Here is a 26,860-nt window from a genome sequence, read left to right as displayed (position 1 = left end):
CAGGAAGGAAACAGCTTTTTTGAAGAACTCACATTTCTCAGCCTTGACGTATAGATCATGCTTCAGCAACTTTGCGCACTAGAGATGCTCGGCGCGTGTGGAGGAGTAAATAAGGATATCATCGATATACACAATCACCCCCTGCCTGTGCAGGTCCCTAAGAATCTCATCAACAAAAGATTGAAAGACGGCTGGAGCATTCTTCAACCCATACGGCATGACGAGGTACTCATAGTGGCCCGATGTGGTACTAAAAGCGGTTTTCCACTCATCTCCCTTCCGAATACGCACCAGATTAGAAGCGCTTCTGAGATCCAGTTTCGTGAAAAAACGCGCTCCGTTAAATGATTCCACTGCGGTAGCAATGAGAGGTAGCGGGTAACTGAACCCCACTGTGATAGAATTGAGACCTCTATAATCAATGCACGGACGCAAACCTCCCAACCTTTTTTTCATGAAAAATAAACTCGAGGAGACCGGTGAAATGGAGGGCTGAATGTACCCTTGCCCCAGAGCTTCCATGACATATGTCTCCATAGCCAACGTCTCCTCCTGGGCCAATGGGTACACGTGACTCTTAGGAAGTGCAGCGTTATCCTGGAGGTCTATCGCACAATCCCCCGGTCGATGAGGTGATAATTTAGTCGCCTTCTTTTTACAGAAGGCGAGAGCCAAATCGGCATACTCAGGGGAAATGCGCACAGTGGAAACCTGGTCTGAACTCTCCACCGACGTGGCACCGATGGAAACACCTAGACATCTACCTGAACACTCCTCTGACCATCCCTGGAGAATCCCGTTTCCACAAAATCTTAGGATTGTGACTAGCTAACCAGGGCGCCCCCAGCACCACTGGAAACGCAGGTGAGTCGATAATAAAGAAACTAATTCGTTCCTTATGTTTCCGCTGCGTTACCATGTCCAGTGGCACCTTGGTCTCCCTGATCAGCCCTGACCCTAATGGTCGGCTATCTAAGGAGTGCACGGGGAAAGGGGAATCTAATGGTACCAGCGGAATTCCCAACTTAACCTCTTGGGGCTAGGTGGGACGCTAGCGTGCCACCCGTGGTGCACTCCATCAACAGCAGGTGCATTTCAAGAGCGGCAAATTTGAATCCAAATAAATGTCAAAATTCAAATTTTTCAAAAATACAACTATGTTACACCATTTGAAAGATAAACATCTCCTTAATCTAACCACGTTTTACGATTTCAAAAAGGTTTTACGGCGAAAGCATAAATTTAGAGTATGTTAGGACAGTACATTTACAAGAGTTGTGTGTAATGTTTTGTCAAGTCAAAGACAGGGTCACCAAAACCATAAAACCAGCTAAAATGATACACTAACCTTTTACAATCTCCATCAGATGACACTCCTAGGACATTATGTTAGACAATGCATGCATTTTTAGTTCTATCAAGTTGATATTTATATCCAAAAACAGCGTTTTACTATGGCATTGATGTTGAGGAAATCGTTTCCCTCCAATAACCGGCAGTCAAGTCAGCGTCACAAATTAAATAATTAAAATTAGAAAACATTGGTAAAATATTATATTGTCATTTAAAGAATTATAGATTTACATCTTTTGAACGCAATCAACTTGCCAGATTTAAAAATAACCTTACTGGGAAATCACACTTTGCAATAATCTGAGCACTGTGCCCAGAAAAATACGCGTTGCGATACAGACTAGACGTCATGTTGGGGAGATCTAAAATCGAAAATACTATGTAAATAATCCATTACCTTTGATTCTCTTCATCAGATGTCACTTCCAGGTATCACAGGTCCATAACGAATGTAGTTTTGTTCAAAAAAGCTCATCATTTATGTCCAAAAATCTCCGTCTCGTTAGCACATGATGTAAGCCAGCCGGACTTCTCGTCATGAACGAGGGGAAAAAATATATTTCCGTTCGTTCAAACATGTCAAACGTTGTATAGCATAAATCATTAGGGCCTTTTTTAACCAGAACATGAATAATATTCAAGGTGGACGAATGCATAGTCTTTTATAACGTATTGGAACGAGGGTACCCAACATGAAGTAGCGCGCCAGGTGTCTAATGGGACATCACCGTTCCATGGCTCTTGTTCGGTCAGATCTCCCTCCAGAAGACTCAAAACACTTTGTAAAGGCTGGTGACATCTAGTGGAAGCAATAGGAAGTGCCAAAATATTCCTAAACCCCTGTGTTTTTCAATGGGATAGGTTTAAAGTCAATACAACACATCAGGTATCCACTTCCTGTCAGAAAATGTCTCAGGGTTTTGCCTGCCAAATGAGTTCTGTTATACTCACAGACACCATTCAAACAGTTTTGGAAACTTTAGAGTGTTTTCTATCCATATATAATAAGTATATGCATATTCTAGTTACTGGGTAGGATTAGTAACCAGATTAAATCGGGTACATTTTTTTTATCCAGACGTGCAAATGCTGCCCCCTAGACCCAACAGGTTAAGGGCTAGTCCGCTATCCATAAAGTGCCCAGCTGCGCCTAAATCAATTAGCGCCTTATACTGGGAAAAGGGAGCAAAATCAAGGAAAAAAAAATTAAGACAAACATGTGACCAACAGAGGATTCTGGGTGAGTGTGGTGCTGATTCACCTGGGATGAACGAGGAGTGTTCTGCCTGCCCTCTCGACTCCCAGAGGGACCCCCCCAGCACCGGTCGGCCGTGTGTCCTCGTCGACCACAATTGGTGCAGGAGGGGCGCCCTCCTCCGGTTCCTCTTGACGCAGTTCCCCCGAGCTCCATAGGAATGGGTGCAGGCAGGCTAGGAGCTGGAACTGACAGGACCCTCTCTGAACGCCCGTGGGCAGCCAGCAGATTGTCCAGTCGTATAGACATGTCGATCAGTTCATTTAGGGAGAGTGTAGTGTCCCGACACGCTAGCTCCCTGCGGACGACCTCCCTGAGGCTACACCGGTAGTGATCTATTAGGGCCCTGTCATTCCACCCAGCTCCAGCCGCCAAAGTCTGGAATTCTAGGGCAAAGTCTTGCGCGCTCCTCATCTCCTGCCTAAGGTGAAACAGTCGTTCACGGCGGGTGAACTCAGGGTAGTCGTTTCATGTGGAATCGGGTCCATTCCACACAGCATTGGCCCACTCCAATGCTCGGCCCGTCAAACAGGAGATGAGGCTCACGCTCTCCTCCCCCGAGGGAGTCGGCCTCACGGTCGCCAGGTATATTTCAAGTTGTAATAGGAATCCATGGCACCTTGCCGCTGCTCCATCATACTCCCTCGGAGGCGTAAGACGTAGTGCCCCAGATCCAGACGGGGAAGGAGTGGAGGAGGTGAGCTCGTCGGGTGAACCGGAGGTGAAGGGAGGAGACCACTCCTCTCCCATCGATCCATTCTCTCCATCATCTGGTCCATGGCTGACCCAATCCGATGGAGAACGGTGGTGTGATGGAGGACCCGTTCCTCCATCGATGGTAGAGGGGTGGTGGCTGCTTCTGCTGACTCCATTTCTATGGTGCGGGCTTCTGTAACACTTTGGGCTTCATGGGTGTGGAGTCAGGCGCAGGAAGCAGGAAAATGTTTGGTACAATATGTAATTTAATAAGTACTGAAAACCGAGGAAATATGTCCAAACACAACAGGGCGAAACAATAACCCCGAAGTCCAAAATACATGTACCACAAAACATACAAAGTGACGACACGTAACAAGCCCGCACACAGAACCGCCCTCGGCAGTAGTCGTGACAGTATGTTTGGACCATGATTGTTCGTTGGTGATGTGGACACCAAGGAACTTGAAACTCTCGACCCGCTCCACTACAGCCCCGTCGATGTTAACCTCTATGGGCTAGGTGGGACGCTTGCGTCCCACCTACTCAACAGCCAGTGGAATCCCGTGGCGCGATATTCAAATACCTTAGAAATGCTATTAATTCAATTTCTCAAACATATGACTATTTTACACCATTTTAAAGACAAGACTCTCGTTAATCTAACCACACTGTCCGATTTCAAAAAGCAAAACATTAGATTATGTCAGCAGAGTACCCAGCCAGAAATAATCAGACACCCATTTTTCAAGCCAGCATATAATGTCACAAAAACCAAAACCACAGCTAAATGCAGCACTAACCTTTTGATCTTCATCAGATGACACTCCTAGGACATTATGTTATACAATACATGCATGTTTTGTTCAATCAAGTTCATATTTATATCAAAAACCAGCTTTTTACATTAGCATGTGACTAGCATGTGACTAGCATTCCCACCGAACACTTCCGGTGAATTTACTAAATTACTCGTTCACAAAAAACATAACAATTATTTTAAGAATTATAGATACAGAACTCCTTTATGCAATCGCGGTGTCCGATTTTAAAATAGCTTCTCGGTGAAAGCACATTTTGCAATATTCTGAGTAGATAGCCCGGCCATCACAGGCTAGCTATTTTGACACCCACCAAGTGTGGTACTCACCAAACTCAGATTTACTATAAGAAAAATTGGATTACCTTTGCTGTTCTTTGTCAGAATGCACTCCCAGGACTTCTACTTCAATAACAAATGTTGGTTTGGTTCCAAATAATCCATAGTTATATCCAAATAACGGCGTTTTGTTCGTGCGTTCAAGACACTATCCGATGGGTAAAGAAGGGTGACGCGCGTTTCGTGACAAAAAAATTCAAAATATTCCATTACCGTACTTCGAAGCATGTCAAACGCTGTTTAAAATCCATTTTTATGTGATTTTTCTCGTAAAAAAGTGATAATATTCCGACCGGGAAACCCTGTTTTCGTTCAAAGACGAAAAAATAAAAACATGGTGTCGGCTCGTGCACGTGGCCCAGTCTCATTGTTCTCAGATCGACCACTGTCCAAATGCGCTACTGTTTTTCAGCCATGGCCTGCAAAGTCACCATTCAACGTTCTGGCGCCTTCTGAGAGCCTATGGGAGCGTTAGAAAATGTCACGTTATGCCAGAGATCCCCTGTTTTAGATAGAGATGATCAAGAAGGCCAAGAAATAGTCAGAGAGAGCGCTTCCTGTTTGGAATCTTCTCAGGTTTTGGCCTGCCAAATGAGTTCTGTTATACTCACAGACACCATTCAAACAGTTTTAGAAACTTTAGGGTGTTTTCTATCCAAATCAAACAATTATATGCATATTCTAGTTACTGGGCAGGAGTAGTAACCAGATTAAATCGGTATGTTTTTTATCCGGCCGTACAAATACTGCCCCCTATCCCCAACAGGTTAATGGGGGCGTGTTCGGCCCACCTTTTCCTGTAGTCCACAATCAGCTCCTTTCTCTTGCTCACAATGAGAAAGAGGTTGTTGTCCAGGTACCACACTGCCAGTTCTCTGACCTCCTCCCTATAGGCGTCTCATCATTGTCTGTGATCAGGCCTCCCTCTGTTGTCAGCAAACTTAATGATGTTGTTGGAGTCGTGTTTGGCCATGCACTTGTGGGTGAAAAGGGAATACAGGAGGGGACTAACTACACACCCCTGAAGGGCCCCAGTGTTAAGGATCGGTATGGCAGACGTGTTGTTGCCTATTCTTACCACCTGGGGGGCGGCCCGTCAGGAAGTCCAGGATCCATTTGCAGAGGGAGGTGTTTAGTCCCAGAGTCCTTAGCTTAGTGATGAGCTTCGTGGGCACTATGGTGTTAAACGCTGAGCTGTAGTCAATGAACAGCATTCTCACATAGGTGTTCCTTTTGTCCAGGTGAGAAAGGACAGTGTGGAGTGCGATTGAGATTGCGTCATCTGTGGATCTGTTGGGGCGGTATGCGAATTGGAGTGGGTCTAGGGTGTCTGGGAGGATGCTGTTGATGTGAGCCATGACCAGCCTTTCAAAATACTTCATGGCTACCAATGTGAGTACCACGGGGCGGTAATCATTTAGGCAAGTTACCTTCGCTTCCTTGAGCACAGGGACTATGGTGGTCTGCTTGAAACATGTGGGTATTACAGACTCGGTCAGGGAGAGGTTGAAAATGTCAGTGAAGACACTTGATAGTTGGTCCGCGCATGCTTTGAGTACATGTCCTGGTAATCCGTCTGGCCCAGTATCTTTGTGAATGTTGACCTGTTTAAAGGTTTTGTTCACATCTGCTACTGAGAGCGTTATCACACAGTCATCCAGAACAGCTGGTGATCTCGTGCATGCTTCAGTGTTGCTTGCCTCGAAGCGAGCATAAAAGGCATTTAGCTTATCTGGTAGGCTCGCATCACTGGGCAGCTCGCATCTGGGTTTCCTTTTGTAATCCGTAATAGTTTTCGAGCCCTGCCATATCCGACAAGCGTCAGCACCGGTGTAGTCGGATTCAATCTTAATCCTGTATTGATACTTTGCTTGTTTGATGGTTTGTCTGAGGGCATAGCGGGATTTCTTATAAGCGTCCGGATTAGTCTCCCACTCCTTGAAAGCAGCAGCTCTAGCCTTTAGCTCGATGTGGATGTTGCCTGTAATCCATGGCTTCTGGTTGGGATATGTACGTACAGTCACTGTGGGGACAACGTCGTCGATGCACTTAACCTCTCTGGGCTAGGCGGGACGAATTCGTCCCACCTACGTAACAGCCACTGGCAGCCTGTGGCGCGATTTTCAAAACCTTAAAAATCCTATTACTTCAATTTCTCAAACATATGACTATTTCACAGCTATTTAAAGACAAGACTCTCGTTAATCTAACCACACTGTCCGATTTCAAAAAGGCTTTACAACGAAAGCAAAACATTAGATTATGTCAGCAGAGTACCAAGCCAGAAATAATCAGACACCCATTTTTCAAGCCAGCATATAATGTCACCAAAACCCAGAAGACAGCTAAATGCAGCACTCACCTTTGATGATCTTCATCAGATGACAACCCTAGGACATTATGTTATACAATACATGCATGTTTTGTTCAATCAAGTTCATATTTATATCAAAAACCAGCTTTTTACATTAGCATGTGACGTTCAGAACTAGCATACCCCCGCAAACTTCCGGGGAATTCGCTAACATTTTACTAAATTACCCACGATAAACGTTCACAAAAAGCATAACAATTATTTTAAGAATTATAGTTACAGACCTCCTCTATGCACTCGATATGTCCGATTTTAAAATAGCTTTTTGGTGAAAGCACATTTTGCAATATTCTAAGTACATAGCCCAGGCATCACGGGCTCGCTATTTAGACAACCGGCAAGTTTAGCACTCACCATAATCATATTTACTATTATAAAAGTTTGATTACCTTTTGTTGTCTTCGTCAGAATGCACACCCAGGACTGCTACTTCAATAACAAATGTTGGTTTGGTCCAAAATAATCCATCGTTATATCCGAATAGCGGCGTTTTGTTCGTGCGTTCCAGACACTATCCAAAATAGTAAAGAAGTGTCGCGCGCATGGCGCAATTCGTGACAATAAAATTCTAAATATTCCATTACCGTACTTCGAAGCATGTCAACCGCTGTTTAAAATCAATTTTTACGAAATTTTTCTCGTAGAAAAGCGATAATATTCCGACAGGGAATCTCCTTTTCGGCAAACAGAGGAAAAAATCCCAAAGGCGGGGGCGGTCGGGGTCACGCGCATAAGCCCAGTGTCCCTTGATCGGCCACTTGAGAAAGGCGATAATGTGTTTCAGCCTGGGGCTGGAATGACGACATTCTGTTTTTCCCCGGGCTCTGAGAGCCTATGGAAGACGTGGGAAGTGTCACGTTAGAGCAGAGATCCTTAGTAAAAGATAGAGATGGCAAAGAAGTTCCAGAAATGGTCAGACAGGCCACTTCCTGTAAAGGAATCTCTCAGGTTTTGACCTGCCATTTGAGTTCTGTTATACTCACAGACACCATTCAAACAGTTTTAGAAAATGTAGGGTGTTTTCTATCCATATGTAATAAGTATATGCATATTCTAGTTACTGGGTAGGAGTGGTAACCAGATTAAATCGGGTATGTTTTTTATCCAGCCGTGTCAATACTGCCCCCTATCCTAAACAGGTTAATGATGAAGTCGATGACTGAGGTGGTGTACTCCTCAATGCCATTGGAAGAATCCCGGAACATATTCCAGTCTGTGCTAGCAAAACAGTCCTGCAGTGTAGCATCTGCATCATCTGACCACTTCCGTATTGAGCGAGTCACTGGTACTTCCTGTTTTAGCTTGAAAGCAGGAATCAGGAGGATAGAATTATGGTCAGACTTACAAAATGGAGGGCGGAGGAGAGCTTTGTATGCATCTCTGTGTGTGGAGTAATGGTGGTCTAGGATTTTTTTTCCTTCTCTGGTTGCACATGTGACATGCTGGTAAAAATCTGGTAAAACTGATTTAAATTTGCCTGCATTAAAGTCCACTAGGAGCGCCGCTTCTGGGTGAGAATTTTCTTCTTTGCTTATGGCCTTATAGAGTTGGTTGAGAGCAGTCTTAGTGCCAGCTTCGTTCTGTGGTGGTAAATAGACGACTACGAATAATATAAATCAAATCAAATGTATTTATATAGCCCTTCTTACATCAGCTGATATCTCAAAGTGCTGTACAGAAACCCAGCCTAAAACCACAAACAGCAAGCAATGCAGGTGTAGAAGCACAGTGGCTAGGAAAAACTCCCTAGAAAGGCCAAAACCTAGGAAGAAACCTAGAGAGGAACCAGGCTATGAGGGTGGCCAGTCCTCTAATGGCTGTGCCGGGTGGAGATTATAACAGCACCTGGCCAAGATGTTCAAATGTTCATAAATGACCAGCATGGTCAAATAATAATAATCATAGTAGTTGTCGACGGTGCAACAAGTCAGTAACACAAGAGTAAGTGTCAGTTGGCTTTTTCATAGCCGATCTTTGAGAGTATCTCTACCGCTCCTGCTGTCTCTAGAGAGTTGGAAACAGCAGGTCTGGGACAGGTAGCACGTCCGGTGAACAGGTCAGTGTTCTATAGCCGCAGGCAGAACAGTTGGAACTGGAGCAGCAGCACGGCCAGGTGAACTGGGGACAGTAATGAGTCATCAAGCCAGGTAGTCCTGAGGCATGGTCCTAGGGCTCAGGTCCTCCGAGAAAGAGAGAATTAGAGAGAGCATATTTAAATTCACACAGGACACCGGAAAAGACAAGAGAAATACTCCAGATGTGACAGACTGACCCTAGCCCCCCGACACATAAACTACTGCAGCATAAATACTGGAGGCTGAGACAGGAGGGGTCAGGAGACACTGTGGCCCCGTCCGATGAAACCCCCGGACTGGGCCAAACAGGTAGGATATAACCCCACCCACTTTGCCAAAGCACAGCCCCCACACCACTGGAGGGATAACTCCAACCACCAACATACCATCCCGAGACAAGGCCGAGTATAGCCCACAAAGATCTCCGCCACGGCACAACCCAAGGGGGGCGCCAACCCAGACAGGAAGACCACGTCAGTGACTCAACCCACTCAAGTGACGCACCCCTCCTAGGGACGGCATGGAAGTACACCAGTAAGCCAGTGACTCAGCCCCTGTAATAGGGGTAGAGGCAGAGAATCCCAGTGGAAAGAGGGGAAACCGGCCAGGCAGAGACAGCAAGATGAGAACTCCTTTGGTAGCCACTGTGGTCTACAGTTTATCATAAGGTACTCTACCTCAGGCGAGCAATACCTCGAGACTTCTTTAATATTAGACATTGCGCACCAGCTGTTATTGACAAATCGACACACACCCCCACCCCTCGACTTAACCAGAGGTAGCTTCTCTGTTCTGCCGGTGCATGGAAAATCCCTTTAGCTCTATATTGTTCGTATCGTCGTTCAGCCATGTCTCAGTGAAACATAAGATGTTACAGTCTTTGATGTCCCGTTGGTATGATAATCTTAATCGTAGGTCATACATTTTATTTTCCAATGATTGCACGTTAGCAAGAAGAACGGATTGCAGTGGGAGTTCACTCGCTTGCCTACGGATTCTCAGAAGTGTATTCCTGTTTCTTTAATCTAACGAAAAACATTTGATCTCCCCTGCAGCCTAAATAAATCTAAATCATTGTTGTCAAATCCTCTTCATTATGCAGCCAAAACGTGCAGAACTGACCCAAAGTAAGGACAGCGAGAGGGAGAAAGAGAGAGACGTATGGAATGATATTGTGGCAAATGCTTTTTTACCACAAAGGACAAACGGAAAGAGGGCAGTTGTAATGGCCAAGCAGACAGACATACACACACAAACACTCTGAGTCTGAGGCTGCCTGGCAGGGTTGGTCCAACAAAAGCCAAAGCCCCTGGATGGAAGAGCACAATATACAAGCATTTTCTAAAAGCTACTAATGTCAACCTTGATGACCTCATACCTAGCCGGTGGGAATACCAGTGGAGACCCCCCACCTAGGTAGTGGCACTGCTGGCAAAACTGGCTGCAGTAATCTATGGGGAGTGGGACACACTTGGACAATCGGAGAGGGGGTAAATTATTGTGGCACTGGCCGCACAGAATAATCAAATGGTCTGACTGAACAGAGATGCTTGGGAAGAAGGGTCACAACGTGGGAACAGCACGTGTGTGCGTGTTGGGGGGAAGGGGGGTACCCGAGCTCCATCAGCTACGACTAGACATTGGTTAATCAAATCTTCCCATTCCTGCTCAATTTGGCATGCCTTCTCAAACAGCTACAACTATATACACATTCACACATCAAGTATTCTCTTGAGTTGGGCTTGAACAACTGTTGAACATCTGAGCGTGTGTGTGTGTGTGTGTGTGTGTGTGTGTGTGTGTGTGTGTGTGTGTGTGTGTGTGTGTGTGTGTGTGTGTGTGTGTGTGTGTGTGTGTGTGTGAATGAGTGTGTAGGGGGTTGATGGTCGGTCTATCGGTGGAAGGGGAGAGAGGGGTAGAGGTATTCGTGTCGGAGGGGTGGGGTGAGTGCGTGTATGCATCCCACATCTGTTGCTATGGGGTAATGATGTTAGGCTAGGATGGAATCACAAGGTGTAGTGTAAAATGAATTGTAATTGCTTGCCAAAATGTTTTATTTTGTACTGCCAGTCCTTGTTATAGGTAAAAATCTTTCGTAGGAAGAGCCTACATTATTCTGGATATTATTCGCCACTTGTGGAAAGAATTAACACATGCACCATTTTTTATGTAAATACAGTACCAGTCAAAAGTTTGGACACACCTACTCATTCAAGGGTTTTCTTTATTTTTACTATTTTCTACATTGGAGATTAATAGTGAAGACATCAAAATTATGAAATAACACATATGGAATCATGTAGGATCCAAAAAACACTTGTTGGCTGCTTATCCTTCACTCTGCGGTCCAACTCATCCCAAACCATCTGATGCAGCACTCCATCACTCTCCTTATTGGTCAAATAGCCCTTACACAGCATGGAGGTGTGTTGGGTCATTGTCCTGATGAAAAACAAATGATAGTCCCACTAAGCGCAAACCAGATAGGATGGCGTATCACTGCAGAATGCTGTGGTAGCTATGCTGGTTGTGTGCCTTGAATTCTAAATAAATCACCCACAGTGTCACCAGCAAAGCACCCCCACACCATCACACGTCCTCCTCCATGCCCTCAGTGGGAAACACACATGCGGAGATCATCCATTCACGAAGACACGGCGGTTGGAACCAAAAATCTCAAATTTGGACTCATCAGACCAAAGGACAGATTTCCACTGGTCTAATGTCCATTGCTTGTGTTTCTTGGTCCAAGCAAGTCTCTTTTTATTATTGGTGTCCTCTAGTATTGGTTTCTTTGCAGCATATCAACCATGAAGGCCTGATTCAGGCAGTCTCCTCTGAACAGTTGATGTTGGGATGTGTCTGTTACTTGAACTCTTTGAAGCATTAATTTGGGATGCAATTTGTGAGGCTGGTAACTCTAATTAACTTACCCTCTGCAGCAGAGGTCTTACTTTCCTGTAGTGGTCCTCATGAGAGCCAGTTTCATCATAGCGCTTGATGGTTTTTGCGATTGCACTTGGAGAAACTTTCAAAGTTCTTGAAATGTTGTGCACTGACTGACCTTCATGTCTTAAAGTAATGATGGACTGCCGTTACTCTTTGCTTATTTGAGCTGTTCTTGCCATAATATGGACTTGATCTTTTACCAAATAGGGCTATCTTCTGTATATCACCCCTACCTTGTCACAACACAACTGATTGTCTCAAATGCATTAAGTGTTTAGCATTAATTTCACAAATTAACTTTTAACAAGGCACACCTGTAAATTGAAATGCATTCTAGGTGACTACCTCGTGAAGCTGGTAGAGAGAATTTCAAGAGTGTGCAAAGCTGTATCAGGGCAAAGGGTGGCTACCTTGAATAATCTAAAAAAAACATATTTTGTTTAACACTTTTTTGGTTACTACATGATGTGTAATTTCATAGTTGTGATGTCTTCACTTTTATTATACAATGTAGAAACTAGTTACAATAAAGACAAACACTTGAATGAATATGGGTGTGTCCAGACTTTTTAATGGTATTGTATAAATTATTTTAACTATATATAACACAGTCGTGGCCAAAAGTTTTGAGAATGACACAAATATAAATTTTCAAAAGTCTGCTGCCTCAGCTTGTATGATGGAAATGTGCAAATACTCCAGAATGTTATGAAGAGTGTTCAGATGAATTGCAAATAATTGCAAAGTCTCTCTTTGCCATGCAAATGAACTGAATCCCCAAAAACATTTCCACTGCATTTCAGCCCTGCCACAAAAGGACCAGCTGACATCATGTCAGGGATTCTCTCGTTAACACAGGTGTGAGTGTTGACGAGGACAAGGCTGGAGATCACTCTGTCATGCTGATTGAGTTCGAGTAACAGACTGAAAGCTTCAAAAGGAAGGTGGTGCTTGGAATCATTGTTCTTCCTCTATCAATCATGGTTACCTGCAAGGAAACACGTGCCGTCATCATTGATTTGCACAAAAAGGGCTTCACAGGCAAGGATATTGCTGCCAGTAAGATTCCACCTAAATCAACCATTTATCAGACCATCAAGAACTTCAAGGAGAGTGGTTCAATTGTTGTGAAGAAGGCTTCAGGGTGCCCAAGAAAGTCCAGCAAGCGTCAGGACCGTCTCCTAAAGTTGATTCAGTTGCGGGATCGGGGCACCACCGGTAGAGAGCTTGCTCAGGAATGGCAGCAGGCAGGTGTGAGTGCATCTGCATGCACACTGAGGCGAAGACTTTTGGAGGATGGCCTGGTGTCAAGAAGGGCAGCAAAGAAGCCACTTCTCTCCAGGATAAACATCAGGGACAGACTGATATTCTGCAAAAGGTACAGGGATTGGACTGCTGAGGACTGGGGAAAAGTGATTTTCTCTGATGTATCCCCTTTCCGATTGTTTGGGGCACCCGAAAAAAAGTTTGTCCAGAGAAGACAAGGTGAGCGCTACCATCAGTCCTGTGTCATGCCAACAGTAAAGCATCCTGAGACCATTCATTTGTGGGGTTGCTTTTCAGCCAAGGGAGTGGCTCACTCACAATTTTGCCTGAGAACACAGCCATGAATAAAGAATGGAACCAACACATCCTCCGAGGGCAACTGAACTGATGAACTTTTCCAGCATGACCTTGCCATAAGGCAAAAGTGATAACTAAATGGCTCGGGGAACAAAACATCGATATTTTGGGTCCATGGCCAGGAAACTCCGAAGACCTTAATCCTATTGAGAACGTGGTCAATCCTCAAGAGGCGAGTGGACAAACAAAACCCCACAAATTCTGACAAACTCCAAGCATTGATTATGCAAGAATGGGCTGCCATCAGTCAGGATGTGGCCCACAAGTTAATTGACAGCATGCCAGGGCGGATTGTAGAGCCCTTGAAATAGAAGGGTCAACACTGCAAATATTGACTCTTGCATCAACTTCATGTAATTGTCAACAAAAGCCTTTGACGCTTATGAAATGCTTGTAATTATACTTCAGTATTCCAAAGTAACATCTGACAAAAATATCTAAAGACACTGAAGCAGCAAACTTTGTGAAAATTAATATTTGTGTCATTCTCAATACTTTTGACCACGGCTGTACAAAAGAAGCTAAAAAGTTAATCTGTTATTTTCAAATGATGGGTTCCAATCTCTCAAAGGACTTGGGATCCATGTCTACAGAGGTGGTCTGTCAGTCACTGGAACGACAATCCAACTTGGGATGGGGGGAGGATTAAATGGGTGGAATATTGTAGGACAGTTGGAGGTTGACTCAGTCGCAATCATGGTACATTCAATCATATGGACATTCAATCAGAATGGTACTTTTTAATGGTACATTTGCAAACATATATTATGGTAAATAGAATTGAAACTTGTAAATCATTATGTTAAGTGGTGAAATAAGTATAGCTAGTTATAATTGTAAAGGCTTAGTGGATAATAAGAAAAGACAATCAGTTTTTTCCTGGTTAATTACCAAAATTCCTGAAGATTCCGGTAACTTTGGTTAATTTTTTTACATTTTACCGTAAAGGTCAAATATGTTCCCCCAATTTTCCCTTTAAAAGACAGTGAATATACAGTTGAAGTTGGAAGTTTACATTCACCTTAGCCAAATGCAGTTGAACTCAGTTTTTCACAATTCCTGACATTTAATCCTAGTAAAAATTCCCTGTCTTAGGTCAGTTAGGATCACCACTTTATGTTAAGAATGTGAAATGTCAGAATAATAGTAGAGAGAATGATTTTTTTCAGCTTTTATTACTTTCATAACATTCCCAGTGTGTCAGAAGTTTACATACACTCAATTAGTATTTGGTACCATTGCCATTAAATTGTTTAACTTGGGTCAAATGTTTCGGGTAGCCTTCCACAAGCTTCCCACAAAAAGTTGGGTGTATTTTGTCCCATTCCTCCTTACAGAGCTGGTGTAACTGAGTCAGGTTTTGTAGGCCTCCTTGCTCGCACACACTTTTTCAGTTCTGCCAACACATTTTCGATAGGCTTGAGGTCAGGGCTTTGTGATAGCCACTCCAATACCTTGACTTTGTTGTCCTTAAGCAATTTTGCCACAACTTTGAAAGTATGCTTGGGGTCATTGTCCATTTTGAAGCCCATTTGCGACCAAGCTTTAACTTCCTGACTGATGTCTTAACATGTTGCTTCAATATATCCACATAATTTTCCATTCTCATGATGCAATCTATTTTGTGAAGTGCACCAGTCCCTCCTGCAGCAAAGCACACCCACAACATGATGCTGCCACCCCAGTGCTTCACGGTTAGGATGGTTTTCTTCAGCTTGCAAGCCTCCCACTCTTTCCTCCAAACATAACAATGGTCATAATGGCTTTTTTATGGCGGTTTTGGAGCAGTGGCTTTATCCCTGCAGAGCTGCCTTTCAGGTTATGTAGATATAGGACTAATTTTACTGTGGATATAGATACTTTTGTGCCTGTTTCCTCCAGCATCTTCACAAAGTCCTTTGCAGTTCTTCTGGGATTGATTTGCACTTTTCGCACCTAAGTACGTTCATCTCTAGGAGACAGAACGCGTCTCCTTCCTGAGCGGTCTGATGGCTGCGTGGTCCCATGGTGTTTATACTTGCGTACTATTGTTTATACAGATGAACGTGGTACCTTCAGGCGTATGGAAATTGCTCCCAAGGAGGTCTACAGTTTTTTTCAGGGGTCTTGGATGATTTCTTTTGATTTTCCCATGATGTCAAGCATAGAGGCACTGAGTTTGAAGGTAGGCCTTGAAATACATCAACAGGTACACCTCCAATTGACTCAAATGATGTCAATTAGCCTATCAGAAGCTTCTAAAGCCATGACATAATTTTTGGGAATTTTCCAGGCTGTTTAAAGGCACAGTCAACTTACATTTACATTTACGTCATTTAGCAGACGCTCTTATCCAGAGCGACTTACAAATTGGTACATTCACCTTAAGATATCCAGTGGAACAACCACTTTACAATAGTACATCTATATCTTTTTTTGGGGGGGGGGGGTTAGAAGGATTACTTTATCCTATCCCAGGTATTCCTTAAAGAAGTGTATGTTAACTTCTGACCCACTGGAATTGTGATACAGTGAATTATAAGTGAAATAATCTGACTGTAAACAATTGTTGGAAAAATTACTTTTGTCAGAGAAGGCCGATTCACATATTTTACTGTGCTTTCCTTGAGCATGATATGCCGGCATAGGGGTGGAGGGTCAAGATCATGCAGGATCTTAAGACAAGGCTTGCATCTACATACTGCTTAAAGCTTTCCAGACGAAATAAATTATGTTTGTAAATGATATGACAATGGTGGTAACTGTTTGGTTTGTTATATAAAATGTTAAGTGTTTGTTTGTAGAGTGATTAAATTGCTTTCAGAATAGTAGCTCTTGCTTGTGACCAGCATGTCAGACAATATCTCAGATGTGAGAAGATCACAGCATGCATATATAGTTTGGCGGCCTCCAGAGGAAGGAAAGATCTAATAAACCTAAAGTTGGATAATACAATCTTAACGTGATAATCACCTTCTTCAGATGTTTGGAGTCCAAAATGACACCAAGATACCTGAAGTTAGACACAAATTTCAGATTCTACCCATTAACCTCTTAAATGTAGACGTTCCGCTAGTGGAACACCTGCTCCAATATCCAATGATAGGCATGGCGGGAATTACAAATTCCTCAAAAATACAAAAACTTCAATTTTTCAAACATATGACTATTTCACAGCATTTTAAAGATAAGACTCTCCTTTATCTAACCACACTGTCCGATTTCAAAAAGGCTTTACAGCGAAAGCAAAACATTAGATTATGTCAGCAGAGTACCCAGCCAGAAATAATCAGACACCCATTTTTCAAGCTAGCATATAATGTCACAAAAAACAAAACCACAGCTAAATGCAGCACTAACCTTTGATGATCTTCATCAGATGACAACCCTAGGACATTATGTTATACAATACATGCATGTTTTGTTCAATCAAGTTCATATTTATATCAAAAACCAGCTTTTTACATTAGCATGTGACGTTCAGAACTAGCATTCCCACCGCAAACTTCCGGTGAATTTACTAAATTACTCACGATAAACGTTCACAAAAAACATAACAATTATTTTAAGAATTATAGATACAGAACTCCTTTGTGCAATCGAGGTGTCCGATTTTAAAATAGCTTTTCGGTGAAAGCACATTTTGCAATATTCTGAGTACATAGTCCGGCATCACAGGGCTAGCTATTTAGACACCCAGCAAGTTTAGCACTCACCAAAGTCAGATTTATTATTAGAAAAATGTTATTACCTTTGCTGTCTTCGTCAGGTTTGGTTCAAAATAATCCATCGTTATATCCAAATAGCGGCGTTTTGTTTGTGCGTTCAAGGCACTATCCGAAAGGGTAAATAAGGGTCACGAGCATGGCGCAATTCGTGACAAAAGATTTCTAAATATTCCTTTACCGTACTTCAAAGCATGTCAACCGCTGTTTAAAATCAATTTTTATGCCATTTTTCTCGTAAAAAAGCGATAATATTCCGACCGGGAATCTGCGTTTAGGTAAACAGACGAAAGAAAACAAAACATGGTGTCGACGCGGGCACGAGCCTGAGTCTCACAGTACTGTAACCAGCCACTACCCAAACGCGCTACTTTTTTTCAGAGCCTGCAAAGCCACGATTCAGCTTTTTGCCACCTTCTGAGAGCCCATGGGAGCCGTAGGAAGTGTCACGTAACAGCAGAGATCCTCTGTAATGGATAGAGATAATCAAGAAGGGCAAGAAATTGTCAGACAGGGCACTTCCTGCATGGAATCTTCTCAGGTTTTGGCCTGCCAAATGAGTTCTGTTATACTCACAGACACCATTCAAACAGTTTTAGAAACTTTGGAGTGTTTTTTATCCAAAGCTAATAATTATATGCATATTCTAGTTTCTGGGCAGGAGTAATAATCAGATTAAATCGGGTACGTTTTTTTTCCGGCTGTGAAAATACTGCCCCCTAGCCATAACAGGTTAACAAGAACAACTCGTTAGGAAGAATCAATGGATTTCTTAGAGAAGTACATACAGTCTTGTCGATATTTAAAATCATTTGTCATCCATTTAGAAACATATACCATAGCTTCAGTTAACTTGTTAACAACCAATTGTCTATTTTCTGAGTGTACATACAGAACTGTATTGTCTGCATACATCTGCATGTTCACTTGTTGGCAAGCAAGTGGAAGATCATTTATATAGCTGGTAAACAGAAGGGGGCCTAATATTGACCCTTGTTGGACCCCAATGTTATAGTTAAGAGAGTCCATTGAAATGGTTACTTGCATAGATAGCGAGTATTTTGTTTAGACATATAGCTAGCTAGCTAAACAATGAACAATAATCCCAACTCATAACGTTACTACCCTGCATGTATCTACAGGTAGCTAACCAACCAGGTTCAATGTTAGCTAGCTAGTTAACATTAAGCTATAACTAGCAATGCAACTGGCTCTGTGATATGAATAATATTACTACACAGATCATACATGTAAGGTTAGCTAGTGAGCCAGCCAGCTAACGTTAGCTAGCTAGCTAACAGTAGGCTTTAACTTGAAATGAAAACAACTTTGACAAAATTAGAAATGTGTAATATCTGAAAATGTAGCTAGCTAGTCTATCGTATACATGGATGGATTATTCTCCCTCTCTGTCATGGATGCCATGGTTGCCCTTTGTTTGAAGATGTAATCCGGAGACAGATGTTTTATAAAATAGCCTTCTGTGTTCTCTTTTCGACTCCCTTTGCATAATTGCAATCAAACGGCAGAATCTCCTTAGCTATCATACTCTAATTCCACTGATTTCAAAACTTGGCCTGCCAAAAAGTGGAGAACAACACTTTTGCAGTTCTACTACGTGATATCTTTCAAAAAAATGCACGTTAGAAAAGAATACCTACACATATTGACCAGCTCATGTTATAGACAGAAGCGTGCTACATGGCAGACCAATCCGAACTGATCTCTCGGCGTGTCCAGCCCACCTACTATCTCAGCCAATCATGGCTAGCGGGAAGGTTCCGGTCTTTTTCCAATGCTAAACCAACTATGCTCCTAAAATATATTTTGATTTGTTTAACACTTTTTTGGTTACTACATGATTCCATATGTGTTATTTCATAGTTTTGATGACTTCATTATTATTCTACAATGTTTAAAATAGTTTCAATAAAGAAAAACCCTGGTACGAGTAGGTGTGTCCAAACTTTTTACTGGTACTGTACACCTTCCTAATATTGAGTTGCACCCCATTTTTGTGGTCGTGGAAGTTTTTTTGTGTGAGATAGGACTGTTGTAGGAGGGTTGTTGTGTTTGGCCCCTCTGGCCCCTCTCCCAGAAGTTTTTTTTCTCACTTCATCTGCTGACTCGAGCCAAAATCTTCGCTCCTCCCTAGCTCCGCAGCTGGCCTGCCTTATCAGAGACTAACTATTGCCCTTTGTGTTCTTCCTTAGAAACATGCAACAGAATATTAATTTTATGCACCCCCATTGTCTCACTCAGTAACTTTCCATACGCCAAGTCCTTATCTACCCTTCATTGACCCAACATATACATTCCCTATACATGCAAATAATCAATAAGTTCTAGTATGGTAACGTGAATAAGTATATTTCAAGCTAGAATCCAACACTAGTAAGACAAAATGTCTTGTAATATCAATTAATTAAATATACCTCTTGATTATAAAGATGTTATATGTGCTACATTATCATGCACCTCATACAGAATGTGTCCATAGGTCCATAGGTCATAATACTATACACAAAGTTTGTAGGAAGTTGCAAATGAGATAAAAAATATGATCAACTATTCTAATGAGTCTGATTTCAAATATCTGTATTTATATTTATGCCTTCAAACGATTCTACAGTGGAGAATTTAGCATGCCGAGTAACCTTGACCTGTCTGTTATCCCTGATTCATGATTTATATTAAGGTAAAGATTTAGATGAAGATGAGGTGAACAAGACAACAAGAGCTTGTTAAAAATCAATGAAAAGCACTGAGTTGTCGTCGAGCTCTGACTCTTTATGAGGAAACTTCCAGACTTCCTACACAGACTGTTTTCTGATGGCTTTAAAATGAATGTTTTCTTAAAGGGATAGTTCACCCAAATTAGAAAATGACTTATTGGTGCCCTTACCCAGTCTATTTACAAGGTAATACAGCAACCCATGCTTTGGTTTTGTTTACCTGGACACTGTTGCCAAATGCTAACTTTTTAGTCTCTGAAATTGTCTGAAATTTATCCTGTAACTCTATAAAGTTAACTTAAGACACTTACAGATACAGGTGTGTGGTGAATTTGTCAGTTAATGATGTTAGGCTCTTGTTTTTCAGAGTAAATAACCCAAGGACACTAGAGACGCTTTAACCAAGTTTAATTCTTCCCAAAGGTTCTGTACAGCTGTAATCAGACAACCCAACATTTGTCCAATCTAGATATTTATATCCCAGTTAAGACACTCCTCCTTCTCTCCAATCCTTACATTTTATGGCTCGACAGGAAGCTAATAAACAGGGTAACAGGATACCAAACATTTATTACTCTCTTAAGAGACTCTGTCCTCACCTCCTGACCTCAACGCCTCTTTCATCTAATACACAGATGTCCATCTGTCTTTCCTGTATCAACATGTCGCTCTCCTCTCCTCCATCAAACACATTCCAAAGCCTTCTGGCTTTCTACAGAGAACCCTTAACTTTCTCCTTTAATTATATGCTTCTTCTCTATCATTTATTTAAAATCTCAATGTTCAAAATGTCGAACCCAACAATGGAAACTGATGTTGTAGGGCAGGACATGCAACTGGGTATTGCTTCAAACATTTAGCTTCCCTGCATCCTCTTCTTCTGCTTTACACCATCAACTACCAGATACATGCTTCAAAGACCAGTGCATTTGGTTGTGCTTGTCCTTGACCACTTGTTTCTCTCTTGTTTATTTTTTCAGTGGACCCATTACAAGTGGGAAAGGGCATAATTCTGATCACTGTGACGGACATCAATGACAACGCACCCGTCTTCGCCATCGAGTACGAGACCTACCTTTGTGAGAGTGCCAGACCTGGACAGGTATGTCAACATCTAAATATTATATGCCTCCAAAAGCTACTATTCGTAATGGAAAACCACACTGACAAATACATTTTATACTGGACTGACACAATTTAATGTTCTGAGGCAGTTCAAAGAGGATATGACGGGATTCTGGTAGTGCTGATATATTGGGTGTCATTGTTGCAATTAAAATAATAAATTAATAACTGGGCATATGAATAATTAGGCACATTTTGGAGGCAGAAAACTATTATCTGCGCCATAATTCTCTCATGGTCAATTGTATAATTACAGGAGTGGTCAGGTGAAAGGAGTTCGATTCTAACGGTCATCGTATATAGTGGACCAAGGCGCAGCGGGTTGAGTGCTCATATGAACTTTTATTAGAACACTTACGAAAGAAAACGAACGAATGAACAGTAATGCAGGCTACACACACAGCAGTGCAAAAACAACTTCCCACAAAGGACATGTGAAAACAGGGTAACCTAAGTATGACTCCCAATCAGCAACAACAATGTACAACTGTTCCTGGACACTCTGGACGGGGCACTGTTGCCGGACGCTCTGGACGGGGCACTGTTGCCGGACGCTCTGGACGGGGCACTGTTGCCGGACGCTCTGGACGGGGCACTGTTGCCGGACGCTCTGGACGGGGCACTGTTGCCGGACGCTCTGGACGGGGCACTGTTGCCGGACGCTCTGGACGGGGCACTGTTGCCGGACGCTCTGGACGGGGCACTGTTGCCGGAAGCTCTGGACGGGGCACTGTCGTCGGACGCTCTGGACGGGGACTGCGCACTGAAAGCCTAATGCGTGGGGTGGTAGTGGAGGTACCAGACTGGAGACACGCACCCCAAGGCTAGTGCGAGGTGCAGGAACAGGACGAGTTGGACTGGGCTGATGCACTGGACGCCTGGTGCGTGGGGCTGGTAGTGGAGGTACCAGACTGGATACACGCACCCCAAGGCTAGTGCGAGGAGCAGGAACAGGACGAGTTGGACTGGGCTGACGCACTGGAGGCCTGGTGCGTGGGGCTGGTACTGGAGGTACCAGACTGGAGAAACGCACCCCAAGGCTAGTGCGAGGAGCAGGAACAGGACGAGTTGGACTGGGCTGACGCACTGGAGGCCTGGTGCGTGGTGCTGGCTTTGGATACGCCAGACTGGATACACGCACCTCAGGGCTGGTGCGAGGAGCGGGAACAGGATACACTGGGCCGTGAAGGCGCACTGGCAGTCTCGGGCGCAGTACTGGCACCACCCTTACTGGCTGGATGCCCGCTTCCCCCTGGCAAATGCGGGACGCTGGCACTGCGCGCACCGGCCTGTGAATGCTCAGCCTCGATGCCGTGCGCATCACCCCATAGCACGGGGCCTGACCAGTAACACGCTGCCTCCGGTAAGCACGGGGAGTTGGCTTAGGGCTCAACCCTGGCCCTGCCAAACTACCCGTGTGCCCCCTCAAAAATATTTATTGGGGCTGCCTCTCACACTTCCATGCCAGCCGTGTTCCAATATAACAGTCCCGGTCCTCTCCAGCCTCCCTGGCTGCCTCCACCTGTTCCCATGGGAGGCGATCCCTTCCAGCCTGGATCTCCTCCCATGTGTAGGATCCTTTTCCTTCCAAGATGTCCTCCCAAGTCCATGACTCCTTGTAGTCCACCTGCTGCTCCTTCCTCTGCTGCTTGGTCCTTTGGTGGTGGGAAGTTCTGTAACGGTCGTCGTATATAGTGGACCAAGGCGCAGCGGGTTGAGTGCTCATATTAACCTCTATGGGCAAGGCGGGACGAATTCGTCCCACCTACGTAACAGCCACCTGAATTCAGTGGCGCGATTTTTGAATCGTTTGAAATACTATTACTTCAATTTCTCAAACATATGACTATTTTACAGCTATTTAAAGACAAGACTCTCCTTAATCTAACCACACTGTCCGATTTCAAAAAGGCTTTACAACGAAAGCAAAACATTAGATTATGTCAGGAGAGTGCCCAGCCAGAAATAATCAGACACCCATTTTTCAAGCTAGCATATAATGTCACAAAAACCCGAACCACAGCTAAATGCAGCACTAACCTTTTATGATCTTCATCAGATGACACACCTAGGACATTATGTTATACAATACATGCATGTCTGTTCAATGAAGTTCATATTTATATCAAAAAACAGCTTTTTACATTAGCATGTGACGTTCAGAAAAAGCATACCCCCCGCAAACTTCCGGGGAATTTACTAACAGTTTGCTAAATTACTCACGATAAACGTTCACAAAAAGCATAACAATTATTTTAAGAATTATAGATACATTACTCCTCTATGCACTCGATATGTCCGATTTTAAAATAGCTTTTCGGATGAAGCACATTTTGCAATATTCTAAGTACATAGCCCAGCCATCACGGCTAGCTATTTAGACACCCGGCAAGATTAGCCTTCACCAAAGTCAGATTTATTATTAGAAAAATGTTCTTACCTTTCCTGTTCTTCGTCAGAATGCACTCCCAGGACTTCTACTTCAATAACAAATGTAGGTTTGGTCCCAAATAATCCATCGTTATATCCAAATATCCTCTGTTTTGTTCGTGCGTTCTAGACACTATACGAATGGTAAATAACGGTCGTGCGCATGGCGCATGGCGTGACAAAAAATGTCTAAATATTCCATTACCGTACTTCGAAGCATGTCAACCGCTGTTTAAAACCAATTTTTATGCCATTTATCTCGTAGAAAAGCGATAATATTCCGACCGGGAATCTGCAATAAGCTAAACAGCCGAATGAAATTTCTCCACGGGGGCGAATCGTGCACGCGCCTCATTCAATGGTCCTCTGATCGGCCACTTGGATAAGGCGATAATCTGTTTCAGCCAGAGGCTGCCTCGTCATCGTTCAGGTTTTTCCCGGGTTCTGAGAGCCTATTGGAGCCCTGGGAATTGTCACGTTACAGCTAAGATCCTTACTCTTCAATAAACAGCTGCAAGATGCACGACTCCTTGTCAGACAGGCCACTTCCTGCATGAAACCTTGTCAGGTTTTTGCCTGCCATAGGAGTTCTGTTATACTCACAGACACCATTCAAACAGTTTTAGAAACTTTAGGGTGTTTTCTATCCAAACCTGAACAATAATATGCATATTCTAGCTTCTGAGTTGGTGTAGGAGGCAGTTAAAAATGGGCACATATTTTTTCCAAAATTCTCAATACTGCCCCCTAGCCCAAACAGGTTAACTTTTATTTGAACACTTAATGAAACAAAACAAGAAAACGAATGAACGAACGAACAGTAATGCAGGCTAACCCTAGCAGTGCAAAAACAACTTCCCACAAGGGAAATGTGAAAACAGGGCTACCTAAGTATGATTCCCAATTAGCAACAACAATGTACAGCTGTTCCTGATTGAGAGCCATACCAGGCCAACACAAAGAAATACACAACATAGACAGATCATAGAAATACAAAACATAGAACATAACCAAAAACCCCGGAATACTCTAAACAAACACCCCTCTAAATAAACACATATCCCAACAAACCCCGAACCACATAAAACAAACATCTCCCTGCCATGTCCTGACCAAACTACAATAACCCCTTTACTGGTCAGGACGTGACATAGATTCATCACATGGATCTCCATAGCAGGTGCCTAATCAGGGAATAAAGCATTGTGCTGCCATGTGGTTTTTAAAGAGGGTTGAAAAACTGGGGGATTGTTGGGGGATTGTGGCATGAAATTGATTTGTGCGAAAACGTGGCGTGGTATCAAGTGCTCGGTGTCAGCTCACCACGACAGCCAACTGGCCACGCTGACACCACATGTTTACTTATGCATCCATCTGCACTCTCCGTGGTCTGAGAGCACAGCTGAGGTGTGTGTGTGTGTGTGTGTGTGTGTGTGTGTGTGTGTGTGTGTGTGTGTGTGTGTGTGTGTGTGTGTGTGTGTGTGTGTGTTGCCTGCGTATGCATGTGTTTGACATTACACCTGTGGTGTCATTAAGACGTTCATGCTATTGCAAATAAGCTCCACGTTCCCGCATTCCATACAAAAATAATAGCAGTGAATTTCTCACACCACATTGGCATTCCCCATACCCAAGAATGTATTGTATTACACTAATTGAACAACAGTTAAACGGTCTCTTCAAGCAGCCATTATAATACTTTACCTTCACACACATCTGTCCGAAAACAATTACAATGGGAGATGATAGCCATATTAACCTGTTGGGGCTAGGGGGCAGTATTGAGAAATTTTGAAAAAAATATGTGCCCATTTTTAACTGCCTCCTACACCAACTCAGAAGCTAGGATATGCATATTATTAACACATTCGGATAGAAAACACTCAGAATTTTCTAAAACAGTTTGAATGGTGTCTGTAAGTATAACAAAACTCATATTGCAGGCAAAAACCTGTGAAAAATAGATTTAAAAAAATGTGAATTTTGTGACTGTACTATTTAGTGTCATTGTTTTATAGATACCATAGTGAGAAAGGATTCATTTCGCACCTCCTACGGCTTCCACTAGATGTCAACGATCTTTATAAAGTTGTTTGAAGCGTCTATGATAAACAGAGAGCAAATTAGAATGCAAGGAAGTTGACATGTCGTCACTTCATTTTTTTTTTTAGCTTTTCGGCGTGATTTTACACCCTCCCCACCACGTTTTGTGGGAGCATAATGAACGCTAACTACTTGGTGTTATTTGGACATAAATTATGAACTTTGTCAAAAGAAACCACATTTGTTCCGGACCTGGGATTTCTGGCAGTGCCTTCTGATGGAGATAATCAAAGGTAAGGGGATATTTACAATGTTATTATCGATATTAGATGATGCTAACTGTATAGCATAGCTTATTGTTCTTAGCATAGCACCCCGTTTATTGCAAAATGTGATTTCCCAGTAAAGTTATTTTGAGATCTGGCCATTCGGTAGCAATTACGAGATGATAATATATTATTCTTTGAATGACAATATTATAATTTACCAATGTTTTCGAATAGTAATTTTGTTATGTTCACCGGAAGCATTTCAGAGAAGAAAAAAATCTGAATTTCACGCTACTGTAAAATGCTGTTTTTGGATATAAATATGAACTTGATGGAACAAAAAATGCATGTATTGTATAACATAATGTCCTAGGAGTGTCATCTGATGGAGATTGTCAAAGGTTGGTGCATAATTTTAGCTGGTTTCTGCTTTTGGTGACGCCTGACCTTGAATTGAAACTGGATGTTTGTACTTTTGTGGCTATGTACTGTCCTAACATAATCTAACTTTATGCTTTTGCCGTAAAGCCTCTTTGAAAATCGAACAATGTGGTTAGATTAAGGAGATGTTTATCTTTTAAATTGTGTAAAATAGTTGATTGTTTGAGAAATTGAAATTATTAGATTTTTGATGTTTTGAATTTCCAGCCTTGTTAGCAATCCCGTCTCGGGGTTCATTGCTAACCTGTAGCCCCAACAGGTTTTAAAGGGATCCTTTGGGATATTGGCAGATGAACTCGTGGATACCATTTGTATGTCTCTGTGTCCAGTATGAAGGACGTTCGAGGTAGTTTTGCGACCAAATGCTATCTAGCATTAGTGCAATGACTGGAAGTCTATGGGTATCTACTAGCATGCTATTCCTTTAAACATGTGACCGACCGGCTCAATTCAGTCTTATGTACCAACATTTAAAATTGTGTTTTTTACATTGGATAAAATGCGAGACTCAGAGCTCGAAAATGGTATATCATACACTGCATTTGAGGAACAATGGGAAAGTAATTCAGCTTTGAAAGTTGATAAACTTGTAACCTCACTTTAGAGAAAATGGCCCTTGAATGTTTTGG

The 26,860-nt window shown here is 42.8% G+C and overlaps 1 protein-coding gene across 1 annotated transcript in view; it reads left to right on the top strand.

Annotated features, from left to right (window-relative positions):
- Positions 1 to 26,860, top strand: part of LOC106568679 (cadherin-7) — a 168,766-nt gene that overhangs the window by 71,765 nt on the left and 70,141 nt on the right. The window contains exon 8 of the mRNA XM_014139204.3: positions 20,904 to 21,025. Coding sequence (XP_013994679.3) covers positions 20,904 to 21,025 — 122 coding nt within the window. The remainder of the gene's footprint in view (positions 1 to 20,903; positions 21,026 to 26,860) is intronic.

This window comes from Salmo salar, chromosome 14 (assembly GCF_965601325.2).
Source record: "Salmo salar chromosome 14, fSalSal1, whole genome shotgun sequence".
Taxonomy (NCBI): domain Eukaryota; kingdom Metazoa; phylum Chordata; class Actinopteri; order Salmoniformes; family Salmonidae; genus Salmo; species Salmo salar.
Note: the sequence above shows the minus strand (reverse complement) of the source record. Positions and strands in the feature narration are given on the sequence as shown.